The sequence below is a fragment of the Zootoca vivipara genome, chromosome 7 (genome assembly GCF_963506605.1).
Source record: "Zootoca vivipara chromosome 7, rZooViv1.1, whole genome shotgun sequence".
NCBI classification, from domain to species: Eukaryota; Metazoa; Chordata; class Lepidosauria; order Squamata; family Lacertidae; genus Zootoca; species Zootoca vivipara.
In genome coordinates this window covers 2,824,144-2,851,842 of record NC_083282.1, presented here as the reverse complement: position 1 = coordinate 2,851,842, position 27,699 = coordinate 2,824,144, and the positions used below count along the sequence as shown (strand labels likewise).

At 44.6% G+C, this 27,699-nt stretch overlaps 1 protein-coding gene across 1 annotated transcript in view; it reads right to left on the bottom strand.

Annotated features, from left to right (window-relative positions):
- Positions 1-27,699, bottom strand: part of RGS8 (regulator of G protein signaling 8) — a 53,571-nt gene that overhangs the window by 15,894 nt on the left and 9,978 nt on the right. Inside the window, exons 2-3 of the mRNA XM_035123007.2 lie at positions 12,615-12,673; positions 3,670-3,771 (exon numbers count right to left, since the gene is read on the bottom strand). Coding sequence (XP_034978898.1) covers positions 3,670-3,771; positions 12,615-12,673 — 161 coding nt within the window. The remainder of the gene's footprint in view (positions 1-3,669; positions 3,772-12,614; positions 12,674-27,699) is intronic.

Sequence of the window (27,699 nt, the reverse complement as noted above, 5' to 3'; positions counted from 1 at the left end):
ATGGATGCAAAGCTCAGTTCCCCAGCACAGGAGCCAGATGTATGGAGGAATGTGACTCATAGAAGTAGAAGGCCCAGGGATCGCTTGAGGGTTTAGAACTACACAATCGATTTGAAGTACTCTCCCTTAACATGGAAGACGAAGAACAGACTCCATCTGAAGATCTCTCCCTCATCACAGTTGATCAGAAATATGAAGACGAGCAGCAAAGTCAGTCCTCCAGGAATATGCAAGTGACTTTGGAAGGGACAGCACATGGAAGAATCATGACCAAGCCTATGAGGAGGCGTGTAGTGGTGATAGGGGATTCCCTACGGAGGGGTACAGAAGCAGTGATCTGTGGGCCTGACAAGACGTCTCGAGAGATGTGCTGTCTCCCGGGGCCAAGATCCAAGATGTAACAGAACGGCTGCAAGGAATCATAAAACCCACTGACAAATACCCCTTCCTTTTGGTCCATGTGGGAACCAATGACACTGCAAGTCATAGCATCCAGAAGATCAAAAGTGATTATGAGGTTCTGGGCAGGAAGTTGAAGCAATTAAATGCACAAATTGTCATCTCATCTGTCCTCCCAGTTGAATGACGTGGCACAGGGAGAGAAGGTAAAATAGGGGAAGTGAACAACTGGCTTCGCAAATGGTGCATGCAGGAACGGTTTGGATTCTTAGATCATGGTCTGCAGTTTCTTGAAGATGGACTTCTGGCAAGTGATGGGCTGCACCTAACAAGGGTTGGGAGGAATGTTTTTGCCAAGAATCTCAAAAACCTCATCAGGAGGGCTTTAAACTGACTTATGTGGGGGAGGAAGACAGTGGTCCTGAAGGTAGGAATCTATCAAGTGCTGAAGATGATCATCCAAATGTCAGGGACCAAATGGAGCAAACAGCACGCAAACCTAGTGGTGGGAGGAAAAAATCCTTAAATAAGAGGCTGGGGGGTGATCAATGGTCTTCAATGTCTGTATACTAATGCACAGAGCATGGGAAGTAAACAAGATGAACTTGAGCTCTTGGTACAGCAAACTAAATACGACATAATAGGCATCACTGAAACCTGGTGGTACATTCATGATTGGAATGTAGTAATAGAGGGATACAATCTATTTCTGAGAAATAGACCAAACAGGAAAGGAGGAGGAGTGGTGTTATATTTCAGGGATGTGTATACCTGTGAAAAGAACCAGGATTTAAAACTTCAACGCCAAAATGAGAGTATCTGGGTCAAAATTAAAGGAGAGAAAAATAACAGTGATCTCATTGTGGGAGTTTACTATAGACCCCCAAGCCAAACAGGCCCATCTTAAGCGCCCCTGGCGCCGTGGTGCGCTGGATCCCTCCGGCGCCCTTCCGCCCCGTTTCCCAGCGCGGTGGGCAGGCGGGCAGGCGCAGCTCGGTTGCCGTGGGCACAGCTGTGCGGCGGGCCGGCCGGCCAGCGGGTGGGCGCAGCTCGCGGCGCCCTCCTGGCAGGCCGGCGCCATGGTGCCCTGCGCCACCCAGCCTGCACGTAGGGGCGGCCCTGAAGCCAAACTGAGGACACAGATGATGCCTTCCTGGAACAACCATTCAAAAGGAAGTGAGATAGTAGTAATGGGGGATTTCAACTATCCTGATATTTGTTGGATGTCAAGAGCATAAGGTCGAACAGATTCCTCACTGGCCTTGCAGACAATTTCATTGTCCAGAAAGTAGGAGAAGCAACAAGAGGATCAGCCATTTTAGATCTGGTCCTAACCAATAGCGGTGACCTGGTTAGTGGGGTAGAAGTGGCAGGATCATGAGGTGGGAGTGATCATACTCTTCTGGAGTTTATTATACAGCGGAAAGGAGCAACCAAGCATACAAAGACTGAAATTCTAGACTTTAAGAAAGCCGAATTCAGAAAATTTAGGGAAACGCTAGGTGAAATCCCATGGACAGCAATACTAAAAGGGAAGGGAGTTCATGATGGTTGGGAGTTCGTTAAAAGGGAGATATTAAAAGCACAACTTCAGGCAATACCAATGAGACGGAAACATGGAAGGTGCCTAAAGAAGCCAGGGTGGCTATCTAAAGAACTTTTAACTGAGTTAAGATTTAAAAGGGATATGTACAAAAAATGGAAAAGGGGGGAAACCACCAGAGAGGAATTCAAACATATAGCCAGCACGTGTAGAGACAAAGTAAGAAAAGCTAAAGCACAGAATGAACTCAGGCTCGCCAGAGAGGTTAAAAGCAACAAAAAGGGCTTTTATGGGTATGTCCATAGCCAAAGGGGGAAAAAGGAAACAGTGGGGTCACTTAGAGGAGAAGATGGTGAAATGCGAACAGGGGATAGAGAAAGGGCAGAACTCCTCAACGCCTTCTTTGCCTCAGTCTTCTCCAAAAAAGAAAACAATGCCCGACCTGAAGAATATGGAGCAGATGATTCAGCAGGGGATACACAGCCCCAAACAAGTAAGGAGGTAGTACAAGAATACTTGGCTAGTTTAGATGTATTCAAGTCTTCAGGGCCAGATTAACTACATCCAAGAGTATTAAAAAAACTGGCAGAGGTGATTTCAGAACCACTGACAGTAATCTTGAGAATTCCTACTGACAAGCTGGAATGTGTCCAGAGGAGGGCAACCAAAATGGTCAAAGGCCTGGAAACGATGCCTGATGAGGAACGGCTTAGGGAGCTGGGTATGTTTAGCCTGGAGAAGAGAAGGTTAAGGGGTGATATGATAGCCATGTTCAAATATATAAAAGGATGTCATATAGAGGAGGGAGAAAGGTTGTTTTCTGCTGCTCCAGAGAAGCGGACACGGAGCAATGGATTGAAACTACAAGAAAGAAGATTCCACCTAAACATTCGGAAGAACTTCCTGACAGTAAGAGCTGCTCAACAGTGGAATTTGCTGCCAAGGAGTGTGGTGGAGTCTCCTTCTTTAGAGGTCTTTAAGCAGAGGCTTGACAGCCATCTGTCAGGAATGCTTTGATGGTTTTTTTCTGTTTGGCAGGGGGTTGGACTGGATGGCCCTTGTGGTCTCTTCCAACTCTATGATTCTATGAAAGGAGGTCGAGGCTCCGAACAACTGCCACCATCTTTTGAAAGAGGTTTCCAGAGTCCACTTCAAATTAAGCACTACACTGTTTGCATCTCATTTATATTGTTTTGTAGCTGTACGTGGCTCACTTCTAATAGAGGCACATCCTAATTCATGGGTAGGCAAACTAAGGCGCAGGGGCTGGATGCGATCCAATCACCTTCTCAATCCAGCCCGCGGATGGTCCGGGAATCAGCGTTTTTCTATATGAGGTAGAATGTGTCCTATTATTTAAAATACATCTCTGGGTTATTTGTGGGGCATAGGAATTTGTTCATTTCCCCAAAAAAATATAGTCTGCCCCCCCACAAGTCTGAGGGACAGTGCTGAAAAAGTTTGCTGACCCCTATATTATTTCATAAAAGGGTTTCTATTATTGTTGTATGGATTTAAGTTGGCTCCAGTAGAAGAAGGCAATCCATGAAGATTCGGGCTCTCTTAGTCCTTCAGCACAAAACCTGTACAATTCATTTTCTTACAGGTTTGAAATCCATGCTCCCAGGTGCAGAAATTGAGGGTGGAAGGATTTATAAAATCACTGCAAAGGAAAACATAGAACAACACGGAAAAGGAAGAAGGTGGATTGCCTCACCACTACTCACTTTAAAGCCCGGTTGGGTTTGTCTGGAAGGATAGCCGTGAAGTCGCTGCACGAGTCCGATTTGTGAGACAGACATCCCAGGCGAGTCCTCATCCCTCTGTTTCTGCAGTCAGTCATCCAAGGCAGGGGAGCAAATGGGAGAAAAGGAGAAGGGATAACAATTAGCAACCCAGCGGGATGAGACCCTGGGTCCACCTGACTCGACATCCTCTTTCAAGCTTTGGCCAGCAAGATGCTATACAGAGAGCCAGGGTGGTGCAATGCAGGGGTCTCCCACTTTGGGGGGCCATTGGGCACATCTGGAACTTCAAGAGACTTCCATAAGCACCAGCCACAAAAGGGCAACCGTAGGAGAAAGGCATAGTGGCTGCCACCTCCAGAAGTGCAGAGAGCAGGGAAAGACAGGACCACAAAGGAATGCAGGCAGCTACACCAGCTTCCACCACATTCGCTCACAGAGAGAAGCCATTTGCACTTTTCCTCTGTTCAGAATAGATGAGGGAGTAGGCATCCGACCCTGAAATGTGGGCCTGTTTAGGGGGGAGATGTTCATTGTCAGGAAGATGGAAGCCAGTGCAAAGAGAAACGACATAGCAGGAAAAGTGAACAGTCTCTCATGCATTGTGGATTTTTGAGGGGATGTTTACTGAGCCCTTTCACAGGCACTAGAAGACATGCTAGTGAATGCGCTGGTGCCCACAGGCACTATGCTGGGAATCCCTTGAGCATCATAACAGAAATAAGGTCAATGGAATTTCAGACTGAATTCACGCTTCCCTAATCTTTGCGATTCCAGAGACAACCTTGAAAGGGGCACAATTCGACAGAGAATACCAGAAAATAGAGAGCTAATTTGCATGCATGCCTATTTTCAACTAATTAAGAGCTAATTAAAACCGATTAAAACTGACTTTTTTAACTTTCCAGGGCTATAGGAGTGATCTCCTGTTTGTAAAGAAGACGAATAAACTATTTTGCTTACATATATATATATATATATATATATATATATATATATATACAGTACAGGCCTTTTGAAGTTTATTATTGCAAAAGTTTACTGGATACGCAACCATTGGGCCATTTCATGCCTGTGAATGTAGAGGCAAGCTCCAGTTTTCTACTGAAAGCCAAACTGGATGTGTGCATGTTTATAAAACACACACATGCCCATTTACCTATAACAGCACTGGATTTGGGGTGTTGCAGGCGGTTCCCCTGCCCAGGGCGCTGAGCCAAGGGGGTACAAAATTGAGAAGATCCATTTGTATCTATAACAAGTGGGTGTTGGTTGGCAGCTGCTTTGGGCACAGGGTCACACTGCATGTAAATAAACACAGTCAAGAAGGAGAGTCATCTTGGCCAATAAGTCCTCATTCCTTTCTAAGGGCTTGCTATGAAAACAGCTTGAAAGCCACTGCACCAACACCATACTGATTTTCAGACTCCAAAATCTTAATGAAAATTCACCTTGCACTCTTAACTCTCCCCTGAGCCTCAGAGGGATTTGCGTCTGTTAACTTCACTGTGAAACAGGCTGCAAGAGCTTTTCATGACTGCACAGTTAAATATAAAATAACCTTTCTCAATGCCATATGGGAGGCCTCTGCAGAACGTTATGGCACTGTCTCCAAGATAATTTCACTGTGCCCACTTCTCCCTTCTGTTATAAACACTCTTGCATGATTTCTATTTATTGAACATTTTAAATGTAATTTTAGAGCGAGTCTAAATGTTAGCTGATTAAAATGATTATCTGCTTGGCACCGTGCAGCCTGCCCCAGAGCATTTAGCTCCATTGGAAAACAGGTGACGCTTTAGCATACCCTCTAGCATATGATGGAGGAAAAGAAACACCTGTGTTTTACAATATGTGACCCAAGTGAATGAGCAATGTAATCTGAGCCGACTTTCCCACTAAAAAAATTTGTAACTAAAAGAATTTGTTTCCCATCAGCCACAAAAACATATTTTAGAGTTCTTAACTAATTGAATAATATTTAGTTTACCGAACTAACAGTGCACAAACCAGTAACAAATCAAAATGGTAGTTTTCAATTTGCTATCTAAACCAACTGACCCAACATACCGTCTAGCTTATTCAATATTTTTCTGTCATATGCAGATGGCTGTATTGATCCTATGTTACTTAAGTTTGATATTGCTGTGTGCTCATTTCTTTTGAGTATATAATTTTAAAGATTCAGAAAAAGAATGTTTGTTATCTGCCTTTTAATTAACAACATTAAAATATATTTGCATATTAGCAATGTGTAGAGAATACAACGTGTAGGGGATAAAATAACTAATACTCAAACAATCGCTACCGATCCTTGACAGAAGGCGTTCTCTTTTTATTTCCGTTCCCTACTACTGAAATAACAGCCTCCCAAAAGAAAAAGAAAAAATCCTTAATTCCAATCACCACAAACGAAAACCTGCCTTTCCCAATGAAAACTGTATTTCCAGTCAGCCAAAACTTCAGTAGATTAATCTGCTGATTAACCACTGATGAAAGTGTGCAGTCCTTTTCTGTATATCAGTATAGTCCAGGGGTAGGCAACCTAAGGCCCGGGGGCCAGATGCGGCCCAATCGCCTTCTCAATCCAGCCCGTGGACGGTCTGGGAATCAGCATGCTTTTACATGAGTAGAATGTGTCCTTTTATTTAAAATGCATCTCTGGGTTATTTGTGGGGCATCGGAATTTGTTCATTTCCCCCCAAAAAAATATAGTCCGGCCCCCCCACATGGTCTGAGGGACGGTTCATCCCCCCCCCCAAAAAAATATAGTCCGGCCCGTCACATGGTCTGAGGGGTGGTGGACCAGCCCACGGCTGAAAATGTTGCTGACCCCTGGTAGTCAGTCTGAATTCATAGTGCAAAATAACACAGACATTTGCAGAATGTCAACATTTAGTGGCAATCATGAAAGTAAGGAGAGCCATTGCTAGCCAAGTAGGTGGGTAAGCTGAATAATTGTTGCCGGCTTAATGCATCCTGTTCCCTTTAGCAAGAAAGTAGCATGCACAAGTCCTCCTACATGGTATCCTCACAACAACCCTGTGAGGTAGGCTAGGCTGACTGCATGGCCAAGACAGGATTTGAACCTGTGTCTCCCTCCCCAGTCACAGTCTGGGACTTTAGCCATTACCCCCCTTTGCCCTCCTTTATAAGAAGAAATGCTGCAAGGTACCCTAATACAAAAGGCAAACTCCTACCAAGGCACAGTGATGCAAGCCCAATGAGTACAAATGGTGTGCTTATGTTAGGAAGACCTTGTAGTTTTTCTCCCAACCTGGGCTTGTTTCACAATTGGAGATGCTTTGGGTATCTTCTGCCCAGAGCTCCTCAACCACCACCCTTCCTCACAAGGCCCATTCTAGCAAACAGCGTGAAAATCTCATAGATCTCTCAGTTGAGCCACATGACCTGTATCTCTGCAGTGCTGCTTAAACTCCTCGGGTGTCTGAGAGAAAAGCAATGACGATGCGCAGCAGACAGGGAGACTGTGACAAAGCAGAGCTTGTGTGGGACCTTAGCGTGGAAGGAGCATGGATGGCAATGTCCAAGATGGGGGAAAGGCAGTGAAAACATGGGGAGCCAAAGGGGGGGGACAGGGCAGGGGAAAATGAGCTTAACATGCTTCCATTCAGAATTATCTGGAAATAAGGCTATCCCATTTTACCAGCAGCATAAAATGGTAGAGCCCTAAGGTGGCGGAATAGGGGTGGTGCTGGTCCTATTCTTTAAAAAGCTGCCTGCATGTAGTAAGGTAGCACATCAATGAGAAGACAGATCAGATCTCTCTCTGGCTGGGGGGAGAAACTTTTGAGAGAGGTTATTTCTTTGCAGCATCAGAAGTTTTGCACCGCAGGCCATCTCAGTTTGTAAATTCCTTCCCTGACTGACTTGTGAGAGTGGCAAGCACAGTTTCCAGGAGGCAATACTTCAGGGAAGAGAGAGTAACCATGCTGGGTTCTGATACTGCAAATTGCAGTATTTTTTGCAAAAGGAGGGCAACTGTCCTCAACACAGCAAACTCTCTTGCCTCCTGGAAGCTTTTCAGAACACAGAATTGGTAAGAACGCTAGCAAGCTGTTATCCCTTCCCCTGAGCATGGGTGCAGCCAGGATTTTGGTTAGGAGACGCAGGCCTTTTGCTAGGGGAAGGGAGAACCTCAGTTTGCTATGTCTTTTTTATTGATTTAGGGGGGCAGCTGCTACTCCCTGCCCCCAGCTACGCCCATGGATGGGTGACCCATGGAGGAGAAGCTGAGGGGTTGCAGCGCAATGTTGTTCCGCAAGTAAAGCGGTCTCAGCTCAGGACTGAACTGGGTAAGGAGGTGTTGGTTAGAGCATGGTACTGTTAACACCAAGGTCGCAGGTTTGAGCACCACGTTGAGCAAAAAGATCCGTATATTCCAGGAGGTTGGACTAGATGGCCCTCAAGGTCCCCCCCAACTCCACAATTCTATGATTCTATGCCCTTGCTACTCCTTCACATCAAGGTGAGGTTGCTGGGCAGGCACACGGAGAAGCTGGCTGGCATTTGAACTGGTCTGAGAATGAAATAACAAGAGGACTTGATGTGACATGAATGGATGCAGGCCCTTTAACAGCCTCAATTGTTTACATGCATGCACTGAGTAATCTGCCAGCAAGTCCCCCCACCTCCTGGGGCATTTATGCAGCACACACACAAGAGATTGGAGCAAGGGTAGCAGGCCAATGCTAAATAGAGACCATCTGCCAATTCACCCCTGAAAACACTCCCCTTCGGTTCACATATGGCTATTACAACATGCCTCCTTTCATGTATTCAGTGGTCTATGTTTGCCTGATCTTGAATCTGAACTAAGGATTATGAGCCCCTGTGTTCTGATTCGATACATGATATCCAATCACAGAATATTTCAGGATTTGGGGCACTTCCATTGGCCCTTAAACTCTGAGTTATGATTCACAGCTTGGAAGTTTAGACAGCCAATCTCGTTGAGAGTGGGAGTGGCCCAGGTGCTTTGCCCCTGTTGCCCAGTTCTGTTAGTTTCAATGCTTTTTTTCTGGGGGGATGCAGAGGTATGCTTACTCCTAAACATTTTGTGAATCTTTGTACTTTTGTCCATTTACTGTATTTATTTCCCCCAATTTGAACTATAAAATAGTGATTTTCTTGAGTCAAAACAAGAGTACCCCTAAACATTTTTTTTAGAAATAAAAAAAGCACTGGTAAGTTCAATAAAGGTTCTTGCTGTTAATCACCGTGTCTTGCTTCATGGAAACCCACCTACTGTAGCATCTTGCTTTGTCTTAAGAGAACAAGCTACCCGTATTGGGATTCATTCCCCGTCTGCAGTCATAGGTTTATTGTGCATCATATGACTGTATGTGTTTTCACTCCCACAGAGTGGAAGTGACGCAGACAGGATGTTTACGTGGGACTGTTGTTCCTTTGTTCTTTCTCTTTATTGGCTGTGATGCCAGAGAGAGAGAGCCATGATGTAGAGCTCCCAGTTTGTTTATATGTAAATAAAGCAGTTAAGCCTTATTTACTGACTTGTGTGTTGTTCATCACGTTTGTGAGAGCAATTGCATATTTGGCCTGTGGGACCAGTCTAACAGCTGGCCCCCGGGACGGCCGAATTCCTGACACAAGCCTGGAAGTTTCCAATTCAAATCTTGCCTCACCCAAACTCCCTAGGGCAGCACCCCACTTTCCTACATAAGAAAATGAGAGAGTTGCAAGGAGGAGAGTCTCGATCAGACACCTAGCACAGAGCACCTTAATGTTTTATATTTGTGTGGATGTGAGAATTTTATCAAGTGCAGCTTTACACCTCCTTGGATTTAAAGCAGTGTGGGTGGTTTCCCCCCCCCCCACAGGGCACTGAGCTGAGAGGGTACAAAACTGAGAAGATCCATTTGGAGACGCCAAATGTTGGCCTTGCTCCAATTACCAAAGATTACCAAGGCCCACCCCTGTTTGCATGTGGTTACCAAAGTGCTCAAGAGGAGAACATTGGGCACATATCAGGGATGGGAAATCTGCTCAACAAGTTATATGGCTCCAGTTCCTATCAGCCCTAGCCAGCATGATCAGTGTTGATGAGACTTGAAATCCCATGGGCCAAAAAAAACCCACCACAATTAAGCGTTACCGGTAGTTTCATGCTACAGGTTGGAGTTAAAGAGGAGCCCCAATTCTGAATACTACTGCATCTGTGATCATAAATACCGCTAAGCCTTGTCTATCTCTAGGCCTCAGCCTCCTATCTGCAATATGGGGGTTAACGGAAAGGAGAGGTGATGTTAAGGGCCAAGAGTATAAAACAGGAAGACGCCAGCTCAGGTGTCATCTCTGCCTCAGACTCTTGCAGTGGCCTTAGGCAAGTTGCTCTTCTCTCAGCCTCAGCCTTTGCATTTCATAACATGGATGTAATATTGGCCCATCTTACAGGGCTGGTGTCCTCAGGACCTTTGGAATGATGTATACAAAGCACGTTGTAGCCTTGAAATGTGCTACTTAAATGCTAAGGGTTGATACTGGCAGAGGAACGTGGAGGAAAAGGAGTGGGACAACTGTGTATGAATGAATTATATTGGTTAGTTGCTTTTCTTGGGAAAATAACCCAAAGCGACATTACAACCAGTTAATAATAACAGTGACAATCTAAAAACACAACTAGACAGATAAAAGGCAGGATTGCATGTCTCACTGCATTAAAAGATGCCACAATGCCACCTTTCAAATAAAGGCCCAAAAGCCAAGTGGGTGTTTTGGATCAGGTTAGCCATATTGATTTGTATGCTGTTGGTGGATTTTTGTCATTGTCTTGTTGGGCTGTGTATGTGATAACCTGATCCAAAACACCCACCCACCCCACTCACACACAAAACAAAATCCACCACAGCCAACCAGAAATGAACAACCCTACCCTAGGCCAACCCCAACATCTCTCGCCACTAAAGGAACACAAGTGAATAGCAGAGGACCTACACAAGCGATGCTGACAAAACAAAAAAACCCCATATATTAAGCAGAATAATAACATCGCCAGACCACCCCACCCACCCTCCCTTCCCCATCTACCTCTTCTGCCCTTTTCTTCCCAACGTCTCAACAAATGAAACTGATTCGCATAATGTTACGAGAGACATTGCACATATTTCTGTAAACCAAGAAAATCTTTAATAAAAAAAGAAAAAGAAAAAAAGAATTGTCCTTCTAGAGGTGCTACCTTCCCAGGTTGACAAGCCCCATCTGGCCCTCACTTCCTCCTTCTTGACCATTGGACTCACTATTGGTCTTGTCCACTCAACCTGCCAGAGCCTGTCTCTGGATGCAGGAGAAGTCCTTAACTCACTGAGGGTTTGAGACCCATCAGCTACCCTCACCTGTGGCCGCTCTCACCTGCTGACAGCTTCTAGGAGCCACAGGTGAGAGGTGAGTGCAGAGCGAGAATCAAAGGTGGACAAACAGAAGGAGCATGTTGTGTACCCCACCAGAGGTAGTACCCCTCCCCTAACACCCCATGGAAACTAATAGAGCCTGGAAAAATTGATGCAGTTATTAGGTATATCCTACTTGGCATGCACAAGTGGAATCATCTGCAAAACAACTCTCCTTTTGTGCTTTAGCAGGAAGGAAAAACATAAAACAGATAGAAAAGACTGGCAGCACAGAGGCAAGGAGATGGGCCTGAAGGTCTTCAGAATTCCAAAGTAGGCATTCTGTAGGCAATCCCAGCATTCGCTTAAAAATCTGATTATGTGTACACACACACACACACACACACAGCCTCTTCTCTTCTAACTAATGGAGCAGGGATTGCATTAAATGCCAGCAAGTGCATTCATTTTAATCCTTATCCCAACGGTCCGCCTTGTGCTGTATTTTTGCTGAAATCAACCCCTGTAATTCCTTAAGCCCTTTTGAATTTCCTCATTAGTGCACTCTCAGCCCGCCCACCCCATGGCCACATGAGGCTGCAGCACGTGAGGATGCCTTCCCTGGATCCCCCTGGCTAGAGCTGCCCATGTGAGAAACTGGGTCCTCTGTTCCTCCCTGTCTTTGCGCATGCACAAGCTTCTGTGGCCCACCAATAATTTGACCTTCCCTGTGCTGCAGAATCTTGGGACAGGGTGGTGGGTGGAGGATATAGCAGCTTTCAGACAACCATAAACTTGCAAGCACATCAAAGTTTTGTCCTGGTGCTATTTGACCTCATTTTGGGTGCATCTAATCTTGCCCACCTCCCTCCACTGTCTGTCTCCATCCTATTCGCCAAGGCACCTCCTGTCAATCAGGGCACAGGTGAAACAGCTCCAGTATTTGTTTTAAATTCTCTTCCCCTCCTCCTGGATTCCAAAAGGGTTTTAGTCTATTCATGATTTCACAGTAACAGGCAAAAGCATTTGCGGCAAGATCTTCCATCTGTCCCATTCCACTGCTATTCTTAACAACAACAGGGATGGCACAAAGGGTGGTTGTTGTTTTATAAAAAGAGGTCGTTAACTTTATAGGGAAAACCACCCGGGGGGGGTCCCCATCTCTTAAGCATTTGCTTTCTCCTGTGAAGGAATCTCCTTTTCCCTTTGCAATAAAGGGAACAGGTGCAAAGGCAACTCTTTCAAGTGCACCCAGGTGCAGATTTTGGGGGGAAGGGTTGGGGGAAGTCTCCCCATTATGTGACACCCAACTTGGGCAAGAGGCTATTGCACCATCACCAAAGGCATCGTTTAATATATTTGGGTGGGGGAAACTATGGGGGAAACAACAGCAAAGGACAAAACGGAAGAACAGAAATGCCTGTCTACAAAAGGTGGTGGAGGGGGGCAAAGACAGTAAGAATGCCCATCAAATACAAACATTCAGGAGAGAGCAGACACATTCGACACGGATCGTGCACCCCAGACAGACAACCCTAGAGACCAAGCAAAGATACTCACTGCCTTTGCCCTGTCCTCGTGCTCTGGAGGTCTTTGCCAATTGTGTGGTCAGAGAGGCTCTATGGAGAGAAGAGAGCAATCTCTTAAGCTGGGAGCAAAACCCACAGACAGCGACACACCTCCCTGCCTCCCCCTCCCCGTATTTCCCTAAGCAACTGTTCTGCTGAAACCTCTCTGCATATCACATCCAGTAAACACTAAAGCAGCCTCACTGAGCAGGCTTGAGGTTTGGCTAGCACTGCAGAGCTGGCTCACCACATTTCCATTGGTGGGATTTGAGAAGTGCCCACCTGATCGGAGCATTTCGGAGCCTCCTCCTTCATCCCTGCTCCTCCTTGTTAACCTGATGGCATTCAAATCCCTTTGCTTCTACTGATTTAAAATAATCCACCACTCAGGGTACGCAGTAAATGTCTGATAAAATGTTTGCTGGAAGGATTCAGATGGGAGTTCCCCCCCCCCAAAAAAACACCATCCCGTTTGGTCCTTGGTTCAGCAGTTAGAACAAAGCACTAGCTTGTATTGTTTTAAATACTGTAGTCCTTGGTGGGTTTAGGATAGGATGGTAAATCCATGGAGGTTTCTGTGCAAGGCAGCCGGTGGAGTGGAGTGGAGGAAAATAACACCAGTGAGTTTCATTAAAGAGCGCCAGTGCCAGTGAAGTCAAATTACATCCATTAAACAGCAAGGCGGGTTTCTTATTGGGAGCACTCGTGTGATAAATACACAGCCATTTTTTAAAAATAAAAAATGTGATTCAGAGTCAGCTAAGTAGAAATGTGTGAGTTCCTCCTCAGTTCATCAGCCTGGGTGTTATCTCACACTTTCTTATGCTTCCTCTCACCTGACTCCCATCATCAGTCCAGATCTCCTGCCTCTGCCTCACTTCCTCTCACCCTCTTTTCCTTCCAGAGGTGGAAGGAGCTTTGAAGGCCATCACATGCTACCCTGTGCAATGAAGGGATTTCCCCATGCCCAACAGAAGTCACCTGGGGCTTCTCACCATCTCAACTTGGTGGTCACATATTTATTGGGCAATAAATGAGTGGTGCACTTGGGTCCAAGGATAGCCACACTCGGGAGCAGCCCTACAGCAGATGTCCTCTTGGCCAGGGTCCTTGGGGTTAATTTCCAAAGCCAGAACTGGTGCCAGGATTGGGAATGTAGCAAGCAGGAGGGTACTTGATGAGGCAAAGGCAAAAATCCGGGATTCCTGTATTGACACCTTGCCAAACATCAGGGTCAGCCATAACTTGACCGAGATCTTCTGGCTCTTGTGAAACCATTCAAAGTTGCATAGTGAAGGACCATATGGGTACTATTGGCTTCAGAATGGTTCCATTGCTTCAGCCTGACATGACCTAGTTATACATACTCTCACTAGGTCAGGCCTGGGTAATAGTTTACTTTTAGGCTCTCCCTAGCTGGCCCACAGCTTCCTTACATCTGTCTGTAACCTGTTTATTCCTCTGACTTTCTCTGCCACCTGTCTACATGACAAATAGATTTTAAACTGTGTCCAATGGACAGTGGTTTTTGGACATACTGTTGGTTTATTCAGTTTGTATTTTGGTTAAAGAAGAAAATGCTAGGTATAATAATAGAAGGAGAATTCCCTGGATGGAAAGATCCAGGTTTGAGGCAAGTACTCTTTGGTGAGAGAATCGCAGCAGAGACTTAAAATAAAATTTCCCCTTCCAAGTTGCTTCCAAAGTTCCCCACTTCCCATCATCCCTAACTAGGACCAGTCCTCAGAAATTATGGGAATTATAGTGCAAAAACAGCTGGAAACCCATGTTTGGGAAATGACCAGTGTCCCCAAGTTGTAAGTCACTTGAGGGGGCGCCCAAGGGCTCCCTGCACCAGGGTGCCCGAGAGGAACAGGGCAGCTCAGATGCCCTGCAGGCCCAGGGTGATCTGCCCCTCCCGAACCCCCTAGCTACACCAGTGCTGTGGCATGGGTCAAATGGCTCACAAAAGAGCATGGGACCAAAAGACGGAAGACCCCATGCATGCTGCTTCCTACTTCCTTGGCAGTACTTCCAGAAGCTTATAGAAGAACAGTTCTGGCAGAGGCAGTGGAGGCTATACAGGCTGGTGTCGCCTTGTGGAGGAGGAGGCCACGGAGAAAGGTAAAAGGGGGCAAGGGAGGGGACAGTGGCGGGGGGGGCAAGCAGGCGAGCGACAGGGTCAGTGGGATGGGGGGGGGCTGATTTCCCCACCTGAGATGTTGATGGAGTGCAAATTCACGTCCAAAACAGAAAAAAAACCTACCACATATTTCTGTGATAAGAAAAGTGGAGGGAAAATGCACTGGTGTAGGTTAATATAAACTCTGCATATGCAAATCAAAATGAACGCTCAATAAACAGCAATACTGTTTAACCTTCATGCAAATTTGGTGCAAACAAATCAGGATTAATACTAAATAAACAGATCATTGAAAGAGCCTCGGTCTCTGCTGCTATGATTTGCGTCCACAGATTAATTCTTATGACTGAATGCACTAAAAAATCCTTCTTTGATGTCCATGAAACTAGCTCCTAAATCATAGCAGTAAACTAGCAGTAAATCATAGCAGGATTCCTGGTTTATCGTGTTTCTCTATTCCTTTACGATCAAGTTGTTCAGATAACCCATTCAAGAGTGCAGAACCAGTTTGTTAGCCCAAGAACTGGAAAAAGAAACTATGAGCTGTAGGGTCGGTAAAAAGGTACTATCAAAAAGCCTTTGGTGCCCTGCTGGTACAATTTTGTCTTCACCCCAAGTTAAAAAGGCTTCTGCTGCAGCTTAAATCAATTGCTTCCTTCACATCCCTTGCAGCACCAATTTTTGTTTTCAATCTGCTTTCTCCATCCTAGCTAAAATAAGAGCCTTAACTTTGCTTTTCTCATTTCTAACTGATGAAGGGCATTTGAATCACTTTGTGTCATGTAGTCAATCCAGCAGAAGCGGGTCTGCCAAAAGACATCATCATAACCTTCTTTGCCTCTAGTCAAATAGCTGTTGTCAAGTTGCTCGGTTTGTCACAGCCTTAAGCAGCTGTTTTTGCAGCAGGAACCCAATGTTATTGGAGGGGAAGGATTCGATATTTCTCAGTTTGGCAGCTTACAGCATTCCTGGCCATGTATACACTAAGTGATTATTTGTGGTGTTATGTATTGGAATTCTCATATATATTCTTATATATTGTGTATATAATTTTCACTCAGGTCCATGTCAGTTAATTTAGGCGGGAAACCCTGGGCTGTTGTTGTTACAATGTTGACAGCCGGCTGCCTATATAAAGCAGGCCGGCTGAGCTGTTCAGTTCAGTTCCAGCTTACTTATAAAGAACTACAGTGGTGCCTTGACGTACAAATTTAATCCGTTCCGAAGGCACCTTCGTAGGTCGAAAAATTCATAAGTCGAAAAGCGCCATTGGAAACGCGATTTCCCATAGGAATGCATTGGAAACGGAAAAATTCGTAAATCGAAGCAACCCCATCGAAAAATCCGTAAGTCGAAAAAAACCTGATGAAAAAAACCGGATATCCCTGATTTAGAGGTGCCGTCCAGGTTTGTGATTTGATCCCGGAATGTCCCACTTTTCCTTAGGATGTCCCTATTTTCATCGGAGAAATGTTGGAGGATATGTAATGAATGAGCATTAAGCAGCCAATGTTGTCAAATTAAATAGCCACTGTGGGGAAGCTGCTGTGTCAGAGTCTCCTAATGAGGGGTTATTTTAGACAGTTTTTGTGGGCTTCTATCTGCTAGTCACCTTTTATTTCTCTAGTGCAGAAAAACACCAGCACATCCTTTCTCCTTGCCGTCATTCCTCCAGTTTTTAATGTCATGAAGTCCTTGCTGTGATGGTGTTTTAGCTAAGCAAAGAAGTCCCCTTTCCCTCATAGTCTCCTGGTTCTCCACTACTCCACTACTCTCTGTGCCAATTCTTCTTGTTTCCGAGCACAATTCAAAGTGTTGGTGCTGACCTTTAAAGCCCTAAACGGCCTCGGTCCAGTATACCTGAAGGAGCGTCTCCTCCCCCATCATTCAGCCCAGACACTGAGGTCCAGCACCGAGGGCCTTCTGGCGGTTCCCTCGCTACAAGAAGTGAGGTTACAGGGAACCAGGCAGAGGGCCTTCTCGGTAGTGGCACCCACCCTGTGGAATGCCCTCCCACCAGAGGTCAAAGAGAACAACAACTACCAGACCTTTAGAAGGCATCTCAAGGCAGCCCTGTTTAGGGAAGCTTTTAATGTTTGATGGATTTCTGTATTTTAATATTTTGTTGGAAGCCGCCCAGAGTGGCTGGGGGAACCCGGCCAGATGGGCGGGGTATAAATAATAAATTCTTATTATTATTGTTTATTTGCCTTTGTTTATATGTATATATACTTTATAAACTGGCTGCCCTATAACCATTTTTTTTATTGGCCGCTTCAAAGGATGAAAACAAAAATTACAGCAAGTAAATACAACTGGTATAAACCCAACAGCATAGTTTTTCAGAGTGTGGCCAAGGGTGCCTCCAAACTCTTACTATTTTCCGTGAGGAATTCTCAGCCAACAGATTGTGTGGAAGAAGGGCCCAGAGTCCTCTATCTCTGCTTCCCCCAGAAAACCTTCAGGAGGACTGTCTTGTGATAAGGAAAGCAGCAGAAATATGTGCTGGAAAGTGTGGAATGACACTTGCTTCAACACAACGTCCTCTAACCTGCCCACAACAGGTTTGCCATGAAAATGTGGAGCCCCTCAAACCCTTAAGCCATCACAGCTTCTCTCTTTGTCATGCAGAATCCCAAATTTCCAATTGCAAGTTTTCCCCCACCCCCCAAAACCCAAAATATTTCCCCACCTTTTCATCCATTGCTGTTTCCATCTCCTGGCCAGGGAAAGAGAGGAGCAGCTTCAGGTTATCTTTTGCATGCTCTTACAAACTGCTCAGCAGCATCATGTAGGACAAGGAGGGTCTGCTCTGCATCTAAACCTCTTAGGTCCCTGCCCAGTTTCTTTGCATTGCTGCCTTGCCTTTCATTGCCAGTTTCGTTTGGGAACCTGAAGTGTCACTGAGCTGCCACCACCTGTGTACAGTATGCGTAGTGGCCATTTCCTCTTTAGCTCCTACTTTGAGAGAGATGCAGAGAGATCTGAATCTGATCATGCAGCTTGGCTCTCTCTGTGGCTTAAAATGAACTGGACTCGATTACTAGAGAGGAAAGGGATTTGGGGAGATGGGGGGGGGATCCTCCGAAGCAATAATGCCTCCCTCCAAAGCCCCTTCCTGCCTGACGTCTCACGTGGATGGGGGGAAAGCATTGATCTTTCTCATGAGCTGAATTGATAGTGCCCTCTGAAATCTTGTTAGTCTCCTCATTTTGTGCATTTGGGTGAAGGGGACTCCCAAAGCAGCTGAGGCAGGGGGTGCCCGGGGGGGGGGGGCTATGTAGCTGATCCATCCAGAATTCACCACAGCACTAGGATGCTGCAGCTGTTTACACATTCCTAATCTGCTCGGAAGTTTGAAACATTAAAAAAATGGAACTTTATGTATCCCCAAACTCAAAGGTTTATATGTCCCTGGACCCTAAAATAAGTACTGGGATACCCCATATCACAACAATAATGGTTGTTTAAAGTTACCATGCTTCCAAAATACTAATCAATGCATATCACATAGTCTCCCCACACACATAGTTAGCTGTATTTGGGGTTTTCTTTTCCCCTCTCTGCTGTGCTTTAATACTGCAGTTTTGTGTGTTTCCTCCAATAACTTTAGAACTTGACCAGGAGGAAATGCTCAAGCAGTGATACTGATGTAGCATAGAATGTCCCTACTTCCATCTGATGAATGTTGGAGAGCATGCCACAGACAAATCAGAATACAGTAAATGCTCAATAAATGGGTCATCTGTTGTTGTTGTTTAGTCGTTTAGTCGTGTCCGACTCTTCGTGACCCCATGGACCATAGCACGCCCCTTCATGGATCAATGCCTTGTCGTGGCGAAGGGGCTTGAATAACTCAGAGAAGCTATGAGCTATGCCATGCAGGGTCACCCAAGATGGACAGGTCATAGTGGAGAGTTTTGACTAAACGTGATCCGCCTGGAGAAGGAACTGGCAAGCCACTATCCCTGCCAAGAAAACTCCATGGACAAAGACAACAGGCATATAATGGGTCATCTAGAAGCACCCAAAGAATCAGGGCACTATACACTTGGTGCCAACCAACATTCTGTGCCCTGGAAATCTGATCTTCCATCAAGAAAATATGAATGCTTTCACTCATATGAATTATATACATCCAGCAAATATGCATTCCTTTGTTTTCATAATTTATGCTTAGGAGAGAGGGGGTTCTATGTGTTGAATGATTGTGTAAAAGTGTCATTATTGTTTCACTGTACATTTAAGAGTCAGGAAAGATTTAATGACTGGGGCTCTGCAGCTGTGGAGCAGCTCTACAGGTGTTGCTGTGAAGCTGATGATGCAGGGTATATCAGGGGTGTTGTGTGTTGCCTCTGTGCTGGGCGTTTTCCCAGTGTGCTCTTGGTGGGTGGTTTGGTTGTGTGGGTATTTTGTATAAGCCTGATTTAATTTTTGTTACATTTACTTTCTCCATTAAACCAAGCATTTGTTTAAGCCTTGGTCTCTATGTGTAAGTTCCTCAACCAGTTTCTGCTGATTTTGCTTTTAACCCCAACATCTTGGTTATGGGCCCAGTGGTTGAGTGTGGAACTACACATGTTAGTTTTTGGAGAAAGGTTTAGAAAGGTTTTTTCCTTTTTGCTGCAACGGTTTTGTGGGCTGGTGGTTGAAAAGTTCCAGCATGGCAGACCGTGTTGCTGAGGCTGAGAAGGCTTTAACATTCCCACAACTAACGGCCGAGAACTACAGTTTATGGTCCTTTCGCATGGAAGCACTTCTGACTTCCCGTGATGTGTGGAAGTACGTGACCGAGGACCCTCCTGCTGCTCCTGTGACCGAAGCCTGGTCGAAAGGTGATGCTAAAGCAAGGGCATTAATTAACTTGTCTGTTAGTGATCAGCAAGTTGTGTATATAAGAAATAAGAAGACTGCCAAAGAAATGTGGGACAGTCTTGCGGCAGTGCACGTTAGAAAGGAGTCAGCGTCTGCCATAGCTAGTCAGATATCTGCTGTACCTCCAGCAAAATTAACTGTGGAAGGGGTAACAGCAAGATTGATGGGCGAGCTGGACAGAAGGGAGGCTTGTGGGATTAGCACTCCTATTTCTAAAAATAATGAGGAACGCCGTATGCAAGTCTGTGGTGATTCATCTGCTTTCAAAACTTCCAAGCATTGCTGGTTTTGTAAAAAGCAGGGGCACCTTGTGAGGGACTGCAGATTTAAAAAGCAAAATGCTTCAGGGTCCGTTCCAGTTCGTAAATCACAGACAGCAACCCAGCAGTCGGCAGCACATCGTAAAGATGGACGTGAGCCGCGAGCATTCCATGTTCGTGAATTAGGTCGTAAAGTAATTAAAGATGACACGTGGAAATCGTTTGTAGTAGATTCCGGGGCGTCGATTCATCTTTGTAACGACCGAAGTCTGTTTATTTCTTTCGAAGAGGAAATTGGCACCATTCATCTGGCCAACTCCGACGTTCTACAGTCGCTTGGCAGAGGTACTGTGAAACTTGACTCCTTAAACATCACAATAGCAAATTGCACTTACTGCCCATCAGTGGACAATTTATTATCAGTAAGTTGCTTTGCACGCCAAGGAGTAACTGTGTGCTTCACAAAATCACTATGTGAGTTCTACAAAGGGGGAAAGCGTGTATTGTATGCCAGAGAGTCTGAAGGTTTATATAGACTATATTTTAAAAAGCATTCACAGCCACCTGTGAACTGTAGAGTAACCCAGCCAAGGCAAGGGTTGAGAAAAAGGCAGGAGCTGAGAAATGTAAAGCCTCACTCTGGATGTATTCATGAGGCGCATAGACTTTTGGGACATTTAAATTTCACAGATGTGATAAAGACAAAGAAGATTGTTGATGGACTAAACTTAAAGCCATGTAAATACTATATGCAATGTGTATCTTGTTGTAAGAATAAGATAAAAGTTGCAAGAAAGGGTAAATGCTCAGGCAGGAAAGTAACAGAGCCATTTGAACGTGTGCATTGTGATTTAGTAGGGCCACTCCCTCCTTCTTTAGGAAATTCAAAATATTGGCTTACTCTTATTGATCAGTACAGCAGATATTGTTTTGTTTACACCATTGCTGAAAAGTCACAAGCACTTGAGAAGTACAAGATTTTTTGCAACTGGGTAAAAACCCACTTTAACAAACCTATAAAGCATTTGTTTTCTGACAGGGGGGGAGAGTTTGTTTCTGAGGAATTTTCACATTTCCTGGAAGCGCAGGGGACTGTTCACGAGTTGTCCTGCCCTAGAAGTCCTTGGCAGAATGGGATTGTAGAAGTAGTGCAACGTGATTTGCAGGCAGGTGTTAAAACTTACTTGCATGATGCTAATTTGGGGAAAGAATATTGGGCGGAATCTCTTCATGCCTATCTTTTTGTTAAAAACAGATCCTATCATTCTAGTTTAAATGTTACACCCTATGAAATGTTGTTTAAAAAACGCCCTAATTTAAAATACCTGCGAATTTGGGGTTCAGACGTTATTATTCACTACCCTGCTAGACACAAGTTGGATGAGCGTAGTGTTCAAGGAAAGTTTATGGGCTACCAGCAGGGGGCGTACAGAGTTTATGTACCAGCAACTGGCAAATTTCATATTACCAGAAGCATGATTGAAACTGTAAATTGGAATAGAGTTGCTATTTTTCAAGATAGTGATGGTTTAGATAATGCTGATGAGGAGGAAGTAGAAGTAGAAGAGGAAGACGCTGGAGCAGGGGATACTAGTGGATCTGAAGACGAAAAGCCTGTTGTGTCTGGTGATTTGTTTGAAAATTTAAAGACACAGACACCTAAAGAAAGGTTAAGTTCTTCTGAATTTTCTGAAAGTAAGAAAAGCCCACAAGAGTCTCATCAGTCTGATGATAGCAATTTACAGTCTGAAGCTAGAAGTCCAAATAGTTCTACTGATTCTGAAGGGCCTAGCTCTTCTTCAGGACTAAGACGTTCAGACAGAAAGAGACAGGAACCAAGACGGTTTTCAAAAGAGCAGTTATATACTGTGTATGCCAATAAAGCAGTTTTTGAGCCAAAATGCTACAACGATGTTCAAAAATTACCTTTGCATGAAGCTGTAAATTGGTACAAAGCTATGGATGCTGAAATAGCTTCTTTAAAAGAGCATAACACTTGGTCTCTTGTACCACAAACCCCAGACATGAGAGTTATTGATTCAAAATGGGTTTATAAAGTGAAAATGAATGATAAAAACGAAGTTGTAAGGTACAAGGCTAGGTTAGTAGCCAGAGGTTTCCAGCAAATCCCAGGTGAAGACTATGATTTGTGTTACTCACCGAGCGTAAAGTATGAATCTGTTAAGCTTTTGTTAAAAGATGCATCCCAGCGTGGACATTCTGTCTATCATGTAGATATAAAAACTGCCTATTTGTTTGCAGATTTAGAAGAACAAATTTTTATGCGTGTTCCTGATGGCGTAATCTCCACTAAAGGAGTAGTGTGCAAACTAAATAAATCTCTTTATGGTTTGCATCAGAGTGGTAAAAACTGGCATCAGACTTTAGTGAAGGAATTGCTGAATTTTGGCTTTACACAAGGCAAGGCAGATAACTGTGTATTTACAAAGGAAAATGGAAATTCTGTGACCAAATTATGTGTGTTTGTAGATGATATATTAATTTCTACAAAAACTAAACATGAATATACAAAGATAGTGTCACTGTTACAAGAAAAATTTGATGTGGTAGAATTAGGCAAAGCTAAAAACTATATATCCATGCAAATTGAAGAAGGCAAAAATGGTTCTTATTTGATTCATCAAAATGCAAAAATAGATGATCTTGTTGAAATGTTATGTTTAAAGAATGCAAATGGGAAATAAACGCCTATGGTATGTGGTTTCACTTTTACAGATGGCAATAACACGTTCTCTGACAAAACTTTGTATCGCTCTGCCATAGGCAAGCTCAATTTTATTCAAAGAGTTTCAAGGCCAGATGTAACTTATGCTTTTCATTTTCTGGCAAAATTTGTAGAAAAACCCACTACCCAATGCTTCAAAGCTCTTAAGAGAGTGGTGATGTACCTCAAACACACAAAACATTATAGGTTGGAATTTACACCATCTATTGACAAAGGTTTTGAAATATATTGTGATGCATCTCATGCTGTAGAGCAAAATAATTACAAAGGTACATCTGGTATGGTTTATTTTTATAATGGGTGTCCTTTTGAATGGAAAGCACAGAATCAAAAAATTAATTGTCTTTCTTCAACTGAAAGTGAGTTATATGCCTGTACTCAGGCCATCCGTGATATAGAGTGGTATTTACAAATATTTGAAGACTTAAAGATGCCAGTATCACTCCCAGTAAAAGTTTATCTCGATTCCCAGAGTGGACTTGCTATCCTGTGCTCAGAAACCAACACACAGCGCACTAGAGTGTTGAGATTACGTTTACAGTTTGTAAAGAGATTGCTGACAAAACAGTTGTTTTTGAATATGTCCCCGGTGACAGACAAGTTGCAGACATCTTTACTAAAGCACTTCCAAAAGTTGCGCATGAAAGACATGTACAAAGTTTGTCTCTGTTTCACAATAATGAACTGCAGGGGATATGTTGAATGATTGTGTAAAAGTGTCATTATTGTTTCACTGTACATTTAAGAGTCAGGAAAGATTTAATGACTGGGGCTCTGCAGCTGTGGAGCAGCTCTACAGGTGTTGCTGTGAAGCTGATGATGCAGGGTATATCAGGGGTGTTGTGTGTTGCCTCTGTGCTGGGCGTTTTCCCAGTGTGCTCTTGGTGGGTGGTTTGGTTGTGTGGGTATTTTGTATAAGCCTGATTTAATTTTTGTTACATTTACTTTCTCCATTAAACCAAGCATTTGTTTAAGCCTTGGTCTCTATGTGTAAGTTCCTCAACCAGTTTCTGCTGATTTTGCTTTTAACCCCAACACTATGCAGGGTGCTGAAGCTCTGGCTCCTGAGCACCAGAAATTCCAGGGGATCTGCCTGGTGGCAAACAGCAACCAAACAATTTATATAGCACAATTCTAAACATTTTCAGCTATGAGATAGAGTATATCTTGCCCTCCAAATGCTGTGACTGCCTTTCTCCCAGTCCCCACTCTCAAAAATGTTCAGATCTTTTGTCATGCTATTCTTTCTCCCCAACCCCATGGCAGCAAATGTTGAGTCCCAAGGTAGGCATCAGAGATAAGCTGCCTACCAAATTGATATATTTATTTTTGTATGGTTTTATTTATTCAGAATGTTTATAAGCTACGCTTCAGCAGTGCACTCTGAACAGCTAAATGTAAGATGATAAAAGCCACAATTTTAAAACAATGAATCATAATGAAACATAATAAAATAAGGCACAGCAGAACCATAGAATGAGATAAAATTCTAGCATAAAACCGGAGTTGGCGCCCAGGGGTGGAGTCAAGATTGGGCACCTGCCAAGGGACTCAGCAGGATCCCTCACCAACTGACCACCAGTCATTCACCTCACCCCCCCCCCAATCAGACCACCAGATGTGTTTTAGTGATGGGTATGGCTGTGCTTTTGAATGGGAACTTACCCAGACACCTGCCATGTCTACACAAAATGCAATCCCCAGCCCAATATTTGGTTGGTCATTGCATTTTTGGAAATTTGACATGGTGAACCCACCATAGATCAGAGCCAAGCACCACCACCTACTACGGTAACATAACTGTTGGTGGTGAGGTCAGTGACTGGCTGCAGCAACAGCAGCAAACAACAGGTTGAGAGGGTGTTGGTCTAAGGTTGTGACGCGACTGAAGTTCAGTGTCAGCCCAGCAGAAAACCTCAGACACATAAAAGCTCTGAAAGGTGCTCACTTTAAGCTCCCAATTGTTCCTTTGAAGCCCCTCATCTGACATCCTGTATGACACCAGGTGTAAGTTGGGTGGGCATGGCTTCCCCAAAACAACCTTGTGGGTCTGCAGACCAGAGGTAATCCTACAGTTGTTATTAAACAACAACTGCTTAATAGAGGCAGGACCTGCTGGAAATGAGTTGCTGTGATCATTAGATTCAGGTAGGTAGCCGTGTTGGTCTGACACAGTCGAAATATATATATATATATATAAATTAAAAATTGCACCAGTAGCACCTTAGAGACCAACTAAGTTCACTAGGTCTGACACTCCTGTGTAGATAGTGTTCTTTGCTAATAAAGAGTTAACTTCAACTTGCATAGTGTGATTTACTGCTGGCTCGTTCTTGACAGGACCTTCCCAAGGGAAGCACACATACAGCACATTACAGTAGTACAAGTGGTCCCCTTCCAACTCCTTGTTTGTAAGTGACTGGATTTTGAGGGAAGGAGAGGAATGGGAGAAGTCTCACACATGGTGTATGGGGAGAAAGGGATGACGTTGGGGCAAGTGGGCATAGGCCAGGGGTGGGCAACCTAAGGCCTGTGGGCCGGATGCGGCCCAATCACCTTCTCAATCCGGCCCATGGACGGTCGGGGAATCAGCGTGTTTTTACATGAGTAGAATGTGTCCTTTTATTTAAAATGCATCTCTGGGTTATTTGCAGCGTTTTTACATGAGTAGAATGTGTGCTTTGATTTAATACTAGCTGGCTCAACCACGCATTGCTGTGGCTCAGTCTGTTAAATGGACCCTCAGAGTTCCCCTTCAGACTCCCCTCACCTTCAGAGTCCCCCTTCATTTTTTAAAAATGTTTTACGTGTGTTCTGTTTCCACAGGCTTTTCCCTGTGACTCCCCCCACCCTGTCCCGACCCATGACCTATCCCACCGCCTCCTCCCCCCACCCCTGGCTCAACCCTGTGATTGGCCCCACCCTGTCCCAACCCATGACCTATGCCCCTCCTCACCCCATCCCCCACCCAAGTGACCCCCCCGCCTCCACTTGGCCCAGTCTGCAAAGCCGAGCCAAGATGCTGTAGAGAGGGAAGCTTTCCTAGCTGCGGTACCAGTGTAGCCATCGCTAGAGGACGCTGTTTTGCAACCTTTCCTGTGCTCCCAGCATGCACTTTCATCTGAGTTGTGAGTTCTGGAACACGTGGTTTTAGGGTTTTACCTGGCATAGGTGTGCCATCTGTCTAAGGCAGGCATCCCCAAACTTCGGCCCTCCAGATGTTTTGGACTACAATTCCCATCATCCATGACCACCACTGGTCCTCTTAGCTAGGGATCATGGGAGTTGTAGGCCAAAACATCTGGAGGGCCGCAGTTTGGGGATGCCTGGTCTAAGGAAACAGTATGAGGTCACTCTCATATTCGCATGGGATGTTGTGTCCAAATTTGAACGCAATCGGTCAAGCGGTTTCAGAGAAAAGTGGAGACACACTCACATGCCCAGTTTACATTTTTTTATATATAGATGCATCTCTGGGTTATTTGTGGGGCATAGGAATTCATTCATATTTCTTCCCCAAAATATAGTCCAGCCCACCACATGGGCTGAGGGACAGTGGACCGGCCCACGTCTGAAAAAGGTTGCTGACCCTTGGCTTAGGCTCACTTCCCACTATGATGATAACCTGAGCCTGGGCTATATCACTTCAGATGGAAAGTGAAAGATCACATGCATAAGTATACAAAAACCCCACACATAACCCACAATATGTAGAAAACTGGTGTGTAGCTGGACAAGTATTCAGTCCTATGAGCTCCATCTTATGGTCCAAGGTGGCACAGCCCAGGCATACACATTTCCTGCCTCATTGAGGGCCAAATCAGAGACGGCATGTACGTGCATAAAAGCAACCAGGGGGGGGATTAAAACCAGGGTTGCAGCAGTAGGGAAATGGTGCTTAATCCTTTCCCTCCATGCCATTTCCTTGATTTAACTGCCCCCAAAGCTGCTGTTAGCTGCAGATGCCTACCTCTTTCCTACCCATGGAGAGCCATGGCAAAAAGCAGCAGGTGAGGGGGACTGAAACTGGAGAAATGCTATGAACCCCAAAGCTCCAATGCCATGGCTCCCATCCAAAACCTCCCTCCCTCACTGACTGCTTTCAAAGGCACAATAGATGTTGGAAGAGCTGATCACACATCTCCCAAATAGCACCTACTTTGGCCCTGAGAACTGGGTTTCAGAGGTTAGGGAGACATGGGCCGGGTGGAGGCTGAATTTTATGTGCTGATGTTGAAAGATAATTTAAAGCATTTTTAAAAAAAAGTTTAATAAGCAAAATTATTTTGCCAGTGTGGTGTAGTGGTTAAGAGCAGTGGACTTGTAATCTGGTGAACCGGGTTCAATTCCCCACTCCTCCACATGCAGCTGCTGGGTGACCTTGGGCGAGTCACACTTCTCTGAAGTCTCTCAGCCTCACTCACCTCACAGAGTGTTTGTTGTGGGGGAGGAAGGGAAAGGAGATTGTTAGCCGTGATAAAGCGGGATATCAAATCCAAACTACTCCTCCTCCTCCTCCTCTTCTTCTTCTTCTTTTTCTTCTTTGAAAAGCTCTGTTGGGTCATGGTGTCCATAGCCTGATTGCTTTGACTCCCTGCCAGCAGGTTGTTAATGCAGAAGGTCGCCTACTGGGAAGCCCAGCTATGATTATGGACTAATATTTTCCCTTTTATGTTTTCCCAGGTCAGGGTTGCATTAAGTCAGGAACAAAACAGTGCCCATGTGTTGATACAGGCACTGTGGCAAATGTGATTAAATGGACAATAAATAGAATTGCATTTCACAATGTCCAATATTTTAGAAAGCCTCTTTTGAGGCAAGAGGAGAGAGTTATGGAAAATTCCTGCTCAAATGACCACAGAGCTTTCCAAGGGTGGGGAGCTGTTTATCCTCACAGACGTGATGAGGCCAGCTTCTATGTGATAGCTTTTAATAACACAAGCATTTTTGACATTAGGCTTGAATGTCATCCAAATATTATAAAAATCTCTTGAAGAAATAAATTTAAAGTAAAGGGTGAAATGTTTACAGTGTGTTATAATCTAAGAGAAAA